Source organism: Anneissia japonica, unplaced genomic scaffold (genome assembly GCF_011630105.1).
Source record: "Anneissia japonica isolate Jap-2015-1 unplaced genomic scaffold, ASM1163010v1 scaffold987_len1640505_cov201, whole genome shotgun sequence".
Lineage (NCBI taxonomy): Eukaryota > Metazoa > Echinodermata > Crinoidea > Comatulida > Comatulidae > Anneissia > Anneissia japonica.
Window position 1 is genome coordinate 888,724 of NW_022714175.1, and position 9,054 is coordinate 897,777.

Below are 9,054 nucleotides of genomic sequence, written 5' to 3' on the forward strand. Positions count from 1 at the left end.
TTTTTTTTTATTTGATGTCATGATTGTTGGTTTTTGCAGACGTATGTACCAGTTTATTGGCACGATACCAAGTTCAGCTGAACCCCCTGTCTTTCAACATGTCTTCCAGACCTATGAAGACACTTTAGGTGAGTGGGCCTTTATGTACAGGTAAATTGATATTATATATCAGTGGTATCATGATGTTTATTTTCCATAGGTTTTTACACATTTCATTGCTATACTTACATGCGACAAAATTCTGTGATTTTCCCATATGTGGCTATGAAATGAGATAATCATGGCTATATATGGCTATGAAATAAGATTATTATGGCCATATATGGATGTGATATGACATCATCATGCCTATATATGGGTAATTCACATACATTCGTCACATGAAACATAATATTGTATAGAGCTTATTCATTTTTAGCTTATTTTATTTGATTTTCTTTTTTACAGCTCCTAGCTTCTTGGAATTACCTGGTAACTTTGGTTACAGTGACCTGGTGTTTTTTCATCCTAAATTTAGATCGCCACCAAGGAATTTTGCATGGATGACTGGTAATTAATATTTCATAACATTCGTCAGTCTGGGACAAATCTGACTTCTTTGATATTTTTCATTGGATACAGAATCAACGTCCAACCACCTCTGCCCCCTGGGGGCGTATTCCTGGTTGTGCGTGTAATCAGCACTACTAATTTCATTCAGAATCATTCACCTCCTACCAAGCACCCATTTATATTTTTGGGTGAAGATACAACTTTTTACCACCTTGGCTTTAAGATCTTTTCTTATTTCTCCCTTGAGGTCCTGGCGTGTACTACGGTTCTTTTGATTACACTTTGCAAGCTAAAGATAATATAACGAAAGATGCAAGTTTACTGCAGAATCCATTTGGGGACAAAGAGACGTCTGTGAAACCACTGGCAGTTTTATTGACTGAATTCCATATCCTGTTACTGTTTCCTGATAGGTAACTAGACTATGGCGTAATATAATTGAAACTCTATCTATACATCCATCCTTTCCTTCATCTATCTATCTATCTATCTATCTTTCTGTCTATCTGTCATCTACCTTCATGCAGCACCTGTCTGTTTGCCTGCCTTGCAGATTTATATAGCTGTGAGCTATTATATGCTATTGGATGGACAGAGGAGTTATCATGTATGCATGATAAAAGTACCATAAATGACCAATTAAGCACCGATCTTTTATTGTTCCAGGTTACGTGTAATGTGTGCGTTGAATGAACAGCTGGTGGATGAGGATGTCTACCAATCAGTAAGCAACGTCTTTATATAGATAATTACAAAATGCATTTAGCCAAACAAGCAAAGCTAGCTAATATTGTCCAAATTCTATAAAAAAGGAAAGAAAGAGGGATAACAATTTTTATTTGTATGTCCTACTCATGCTACTAGAGAAGAGGTTGTTCAATTTCCTGGGATAGCCAGCATGTTTAATTAAAAATGTTCAATTCTCAGCTGTAGATATTATTTTATATGAATAATGCTTTCTTCTACAGAGATTTGGCAAATTGCTTGGTATTTGCAAGGATCGTGTAAAAGGAACCATTTGGTCCTATACAAACCAGTCAGTGTTTAAGTACAAAGTCACCAGGGAATCCAGGTAAGAGGTCACAAGTGCTCAATTGATCACCTGTTAATCCCCTCCACCTGTCATTTTAGAAATTGATTCAGATTTGTAATATCATAAGTTATATTATGGCATATTAATGATATTAATGATTTTATAACATTTACACAGGCCTGATTAGATTCAGGTGGTGCTAGTGATTAGCAATAATATCATTTACTATTGAATTTATATATTGTTTCTAGTCATTTAAAAAAAAACAATTGAAATTGTTCAAACATTGATATTAATATAGTTATTGTTATTAATAATATTTTTTTTAAATTTTATAAGGGATGTGTGGAGAATGTATCTTGATAAAGGAGAATTTGATCTCGCCAAGGAATACTGCAAAGACAATCGAGCAAACTTGGACCAAGTGCTGACAAAGCAAGCTCAATTTTTCTTTGAAAGTGGCAGGTAAGCAATGAATGGTCCAGGATTTTGAAATAGAGCGGGACCCAGGGTTGAACTTTTGCAGGTAGAGGGTCCAGACCACCCTCAGCTCTTTCACGGTTAGGGCTGATGTACGAAATGGCTATGCGCCTCCAAATTGCTGGAAATTTGAATGTCATTTGTTTTTTTCCATTACGTACAGTTTGATTATTATTGTGTTATTTAATTATGGACTGTCATTCATGTATTTATTGCATTTTTTCTATTTAGGTATGAGAAAAGTGCAATGTACTTCGCACTTACTGAAAGGTCATTTGAGGAAATTGCTCTTAAGTTCATTGAATCCAAGCAAACTGATGCACTCAAGTCATTCCTTGAAAAGAAACTTAGTTCATTTAAAAGTCAAGTAAGAAACAAATGTTTCCATGTGTGTATGGATGTTTCTTTTAACAAATGTATCTGTGTATGACCAACAGTTGTGTCAGTGTTTTTATCTATTCTTAAAGCATTAATTAAAACAGTATGTCCATGGTCTTGTTTGATACTGTTTTTTCCAACAAGTGTGGTCATGTATCTGTATTTGAGTTTTGTTTGCAACAAATATCATGTTCATGTGCCAGTGTATTAATACATATTTTAACCAATATCCATTTTTTGAAATATTAGGCACCGATTAAAAAAGTTGGTTCATTTCAGATGTCAGATCAATATTGAAATGTATTATATTGAAAACAAAAATAATCTGAAATAAATTTCACCTAAACCTTAGAGATAGATCAGAAATAGAAACAGCATATGCTGGGAAGCCAGTCAACACGGCACTATTGTCTAAAATCTGAGTCACATAAGTCAGTCGGCTAATATTATTCGCAGGTGCTCTAATGATCTGGCATCTGGAGTTAGTTGTCTATCCTATACAATAAAATAAGTAAAAGCTGCTAACTAATGTTGCAAACTAACGTTTCTTCGAACAAAAGCTTCCATGTATTTTGTGTATCACTGTTTCTTCCAACAAATGTACTCACATGTACGTGTATATGATCATTTCTGATGGTTTATTGTAGGACAAAACACAAATGACAATGCTGATCACATGGCTGATAGAACTCTACTTGAACCAACTTGGGGAACTGAAGGAATCAAACCAGGAACGCTACAATGTGATTCATGAACAGTTCCAGAAATTTCTTGCTCAAAGCCGAGTCATGGTAAGCTCCAAAATGCCTTTTCTAACAATCATGTTTTTTCATTGAAATTCTAGGTTGCCAACTTCAAATATTTTTGGCACACTATTGACGGATCCAGGATGTTGAAATAGAGGGGGCCCAGAGAGGGACTTCCACAGATGGGTGGTCTAAACCACCTCAGCCCCACCATGGTTGGGGCTGAGGTAAGAAATAGTATGATTATAGCACCTCTAGATGGCCAGAAATGGCACTCTCAGACTTATATTGGAATATAATTTTCTTTTTTTTTACATATTTTTTTTCATTATGAAAAAATTACGGGGCTCACAGGCAGCTTCCCCCTCATACTTTATCTGCCACTACATATATACTCTCTTTTTGTATTTTGTACATGGTGTTGTTCTGTTTACTTGTTTAGGAGTGTTTGTCAAATAACAAAACTACAGTGTATGACTTGATAGCAAGCCATGGAGATATTGAAGATATGGTCTTCTTTGCTATGTTAATGCAAGGTAAGCTGGTGTTAGTTTATATTAAATGTATTTATAAACATATGCAACCATTTTGAGATCTTGGTAATGTTTCAATAAATACTCAGATATGTAACTTAAGAATTTTACTAAAATATTTTTTATTTTTTGTCTATATATGTATTTAAACCATTTTCAAAGCACCTGGATCCAAATTTTGACAAATACAACTTGACATGTTGTATTATCTACAATATTTATTCCTTGATTCTTGAAAATAGAACTCAGAGGAGTTGAGTAGCTTAGTGGTTAAGATGCTTTCTTTCCAATCCCAGATTCTGGGGTCAACAACTCCACTCCCTAAGCATCATAATGTGACTTACCTGTAGTCTTATGTAGAGTGTGTACGTTTCTCTTGTGAGGGGGTTGACACTTTAAAGAGTGATGAAGTTCACTGTCGGGCACATTGTTGGCCCTAGTGCCTAAAGCAGAATAAAATAAAAAATTGAAAACCTCAGAGGATTGAAATTGGATGGTATCTTAACCAGCTACAGATCCACTTCAATTTTTAATTCATTATTACCCATGATGAAATTTGTGAACAAGAAGCTGTTAGATGTGTAGGGGGTATTGACATCCTGATTGTGTTTGTTAACCTTCGCCCCCTTCCTTTCTTTATTGACAGATTACGACAGAGTGGTATCCCACCATATACAGCACGGCGATTACAAATCCGCACTCGATGTACTCAACAAACCTCAGGACGATCAGCTGTTTTACAAGTTCTCTCCAGTTCTCATGCAGCACATTCCAAAGTCCCTTGTAGATGCCTGGATCCTGATGAAGAAGAAGCTTGACCCGAAGAAGTTGATACCTTCACTGGTGCAGTATGACCACAGTGTTCAAACAAGCCAGGTAAATATTACCACACCCCTCCCCCACCCCAAACTTGCTCGGCCATTATTGCCCTAAATATTTTGTTTTCTTAAAGCTTGTCAGAAAGCATAACAGATATTTTGATTGAACTCTTTTTTAAGTGTAAATTTGTATGATCTTAAGGTCTGTCCAGATTACCAAATTTTCTTTGACAAAAAAACTGTTGTATGCCCATATATAGTCATGATGTGCCTATATATGGTCAGGATGTGATCTCATCATGACCATATTTAGGCATGTCACAACATGCTTTTGTTAAATATAAATTAGATAGTGTGGACAGGACTTGTATTATTTCACAGACCAATGAAGCAGTACGTTACTTGGAATTCTGTATCGTTGAGCTTGTTAACCAAGAATCTGCAATTCATAATTACCTGTTGTCTTTATATGCCAAGTACCAACCCAACCAACTCATGAACTACCTGCAGAGACAAGGAGATGTAAGTTTTAGTGTAGCATCACTTTATTGGCCATCCAATGTTTCAAGCTCACCTGATTGGCCATTAATCTTCTCAATCTCACATGCTCAAGCACCTAATCTCTTAATCTTACCTGATTGGCTATCCATTATTAAAAGTCTTGCAAATAATAGGCCTGATTAGCCAAATGAGATTTATTGCTTTTTTTCCATTGTATCTATGTTTTTTTTAAGATTGAATATTCATTTTTTTGCATGCATTTATCAGACTATATTAACAAACTTTTTTCACTACTGAGAAAATTTTCAATAATAAACATTATTTTTTTTAGATTTCCGATAACGTTCCATATGATTTGAAGTATGCTCTGCGTTTATGTGCGGAACACAGCCACAAGAGAGCGTGTGTACACATTTATACGACTATGGGATTGTATGAAGAAGCAGTAGAGCTTGCTCTGGAGGTAAGTTTGTGGTTCTCCCATTGAGCAGAGGATGTACAGTATTAACAGGAAGTTTTCCTGTGTAAAATAATATATATACCAGTGTCATTGATGAGTGACTGAGTGAATGAAAAGAGCTAGAATGTCTTCATTCTAGTTTGATGCAGATGAAATGAGTGATTGATTGATACATTGAATGAAAATAGTTTGAATGCCTTCATTGTAGTTTTATGCCGACCAAATGAATGAATGAGTTATTGAATGAATGAAAATAGTGTGATTGTCTTCATTCTAGGTTGATGCAGACCAAGTGAATGAATGAGTGATACAGTGAATGAAAATAGTTTGAATGCCTTCATTCTAGGTTGATTCAGACCAAATGAATAAATGAGTGATTTAGTGAAAAAAAGTAGCTTTGATGTCTTCATTCTAGTTTGATTCAGACCAAATGAATAAATGAATGATCCAGTGAATGAATACAGCTTGAATGCCTTCAAAAGATTGATGCCAACCAAATGAGTTAATAAGTGATACAGTAAATGAAAATAGCTTGAATGCCTTCATTCTAGGTTGACGCCGACCAAATGAATGCATGAGTGATTCAGTGAATGAAAATAGTTTGAATGCCTTCATTCTAAGTTGATGCTGACCAAATAAATGGATGAATGAATGAGTGATGTAGTGAATGAAAATTGTTTGAATGCCTTCATTCTAAGTTGATGCTGACCAAATGAATGAATGAGTCATGTAGTGAATGAAAATAATTTTAATGCCTTCATTCTAAGTTGATGCTGACCAAATGAATGAGTGAGGTAGTGAATGAAAATAGTTTGAATGCCTTCATTTTAAGTTGATGCTGACCAATTTTAATGTTGAATGAATGAAAGTAACTTGAATGCCTTCATTCTAGGTTGATGCCGACTAAATGAATAAATGAATGAGTGATATAGTGAATGGAAATAGCTTGAATGCCTTCATTCTAGGTTGATGCTGACCTATTTTAATGTTAAATGAATGAAGATAGCTTGATTGCCTTCATTCTAGGTTGATGCTGACCATATTTATTGTTGAATGAATGAAAATAGCTTGATTGCCTTCATTCTAGGTTGATGTGGACCTTGCCAAAATTAATGCCAATAAACCAGAAGATGACGAGGACCTGAAGAAGAAGCTGTGGTTGCGCATTGCACGGCACGTTGTGGAGAAAGAGAATAACATCAAACGTGCCATGGAATTCCTGCAGGAAAGTCAATTATTGAAGATTGAGGACATTCTGCCGTTCTTCCCAGATTTTGTTACTATCGACCATTTCAAGGTAATTAGGCCAATTTTTTGAACAAGTTTTTGGAGGGGTTTATAAAAGGGGTGTGAGGCCACAAACACAGTAATTAAAAAGGTGCGAATAATAATGATATAGCAATCAGTAAACTGTAACATTAACAGCAGTTTACTGTTTACTGTTACAGGAACAGTAAGAGCTGTTGCAGTAATCAAATAGAAATTACAGTAATAAGACAGTGACATTAGTAACAACTATAGTAACAGTAAATGTAATAATAATAATAATAATGATAATAATAATAATAATGCACCATCTATCTAGATAATCATACAGAAATATTACTACAGAAACTTCAATTATTGTTAACTTAAAATACTGTTTCTGTCATCCTGGTTCAAGTGGTCTTTGACAAGAGTTTAAGTATGTGATTATATTTTCTGGTATTCCCACACATCTTAAGTTTATCATTAAAACTCTTCATCTATTTTCGTAATTTACTAAAAATGTGGTAAGAATCCAGTCAAGGACAGGATGGCAAAGGTTAGTGCTCCTCACTGAAAATCAAATATCAATAACCTTCACCTTAAATCACATTACTACAGAGGTCTTAGTTTTAAAAGGTTACCTTATTAGAGAAGTGAGTTGATATATTCATTATTATGGGTATTATTTATGTTATTAACGATGTTAAAGAATACAGATTGTGCTAATAGTGTTGAAAGATATTTAATATATCTTCAAATGTGACCTACTTCTTAATTTCCATCTTAAATTTCTTTTAGAAATGCAGTTATTCGCACTCAAGGTCAATTGAATCATGAAAATAATTTTATACAATATTCTGTCTTTCTAGGAAGCGATTTGTAATTCACTCGCCGAATATAATCAGCACATTGAGAAGCTAAAGCAGGAAATGGAATACGCCACAGAGAGTGCCCGATCCATCAGATCGGACATACAAGAAATGAGGAATAAGTTGGTCACAATTATCTTTCCTATTTTCTCGCTTGTTTTATGCCTGGGGTGGGGAAGTTGTTAGTTGTATTAGGGAGCTTTTTATTTGCGATGATGTAGAACGTAATGACATCATGTTAATTTAACTGCACATGTGTGAACATTGTGCATTACATTCTCTCTTGAAATCTGGAATGGGTGTTGGCCGAATCTATGTTCAGACCAGAACTAGGGCTGTAATGTATTTATCATTGATGCATCTGTCTTTGTGATCGTGAAATCTCCGCATACATGTCGTCAAAAATCAAAATTTATTTTAAAGTATGAGGGAATTTGTTCTACATTCTTGTTTTACATTCTCAATCAGTAGTACTCTGTTGACCTTTGAGTATTGAATTTCTTACTTTGTATATTTAAGCTAGTCATTAGCTTTTAAATGAATGAAATAAGAAACTATTTTCTTGCCAATTTGATTTCTCATGAATAATGCTGCTCTTACTATTCTGCCCTACCTGATTTGTAAAGAATACTCACTACCCTCCCAAATACTTGAAATAGAAAATTTGCAAGTGATTTCGGGTGTGATCTTACTATGTTCTCTTAAATTGTCTCCTAATCAATCTCATAATATAAGTAAATACATGAAATACAGAATTGTTTCAATTCCAGGCATAGGCGTAGATCCCGGGGGGGATATATCCCCCCCCCCAATATTTGACAAGGGAGGGATTTTCCATTGTATCATCCCCCCAATATTTTGACTATGTATGGGATAAAATGGAGCTTTACACACTTCAAAAGACTGTCACAGAAATAATTTGCACTGTCTTATGCACTTACAAAGATGAAAGATTAGCTTAATGTATTAATGTTGATAACAAAATTATTTATCTGGTACCAATCTAAGCTCTTCTTTCCTTAGATGTTAGATGTGCTTGCAAAGAGAGCCACATTTCACACTGAAAGGTGTGTACGACATCAGTAATATTATGTCAATTCCAAGAATGTTTAAGGTTATATTGGTTGATGAGGAATTTATTGATTAGGCCTATAATACCAAATTGCATCAATTTATTTTGCAAAAACAAGGTTTCCAGCTTCATAGTGGGGCACATCTCCTGTCCGCACAAGGGCACACATTGGCGCAAACACTAGGCGCGTAACAGGGGTCTTGGGTCAGAGTGGGTATGTATTTTTTTTAATTTTTTATATTTTTTTATTTCAACCATCTTTAAAGAGGGTAACCCTTCTAGTTTAGCCCAGTAGGTTAACTTATATTCAGGGGCCCTCTTTAATAAAATTAAAGAACAGTACAAACAACATCATCACAACATA

At 34.8% G+C, this 9,054-nt stretch overlaps 1 protein-coding gene across 1 annotated transcript in view; it reads left to right on the forward strand.

Annotated features, from left to right (window-relative positions):
* The window catches only part of LOC117108975 (vacuolar protein sorting-associated protein 18 homolog), a 22,091-nt gene that overhangs the window by 4,427 nt on the left and 8,610 nt on the right, over window positions 1-9,054 (forward strand). Inside the window, exons 9-22 of the mRNA XM_033251181.1 lie at window positions 40-128; window positions 448-549; window positions 800-965; window positions 1,219-1,276; window positions 1,521-1,624; window positions 1,925-2,050; window positions 2,297-2,432; window positions 3,091-3,234; window positions 3,632-3,725; window positions 4,369-4,598; window positions 4,922-5,062; window positions 5,373-5,504; window positions 6,589-6,798; window positions 7,619-7,740. Of these exons, the coding sequence (XP_033107072.1) occupies window positions 40-128; window positions 448-549; window positions 800-965; window positions 1,219-1,276; window positions 1,521-1,624; window positions 1,925-2,050; window positions 2,297-2,432; window positions 3,091-3,234; window positions 3,632-3,725; window positions 4,369-4,598; window positions 4,922-5,062; window positions 5,373-5,504; window positions 6,589-6,798; window positions 7,619-7,740 (1,854 nt within the window). The remainder of the gene's footprint in view (window positions 1-39; window positions 129-447; window positions 550-799; window positions 966-1,218; window positions 1,277-1,520; window positions 1,625-1,924; window positions 2,051-2,296; window positions 2,433-3,090; window positions 3,235-3,631; window positions 3,726-4,368; window positions 4,599-4,921; window positions 5,063-5,372; window positions 5,505-6,588; window positions 6,799-7,618; window positions 7,741-9,054) is intronic.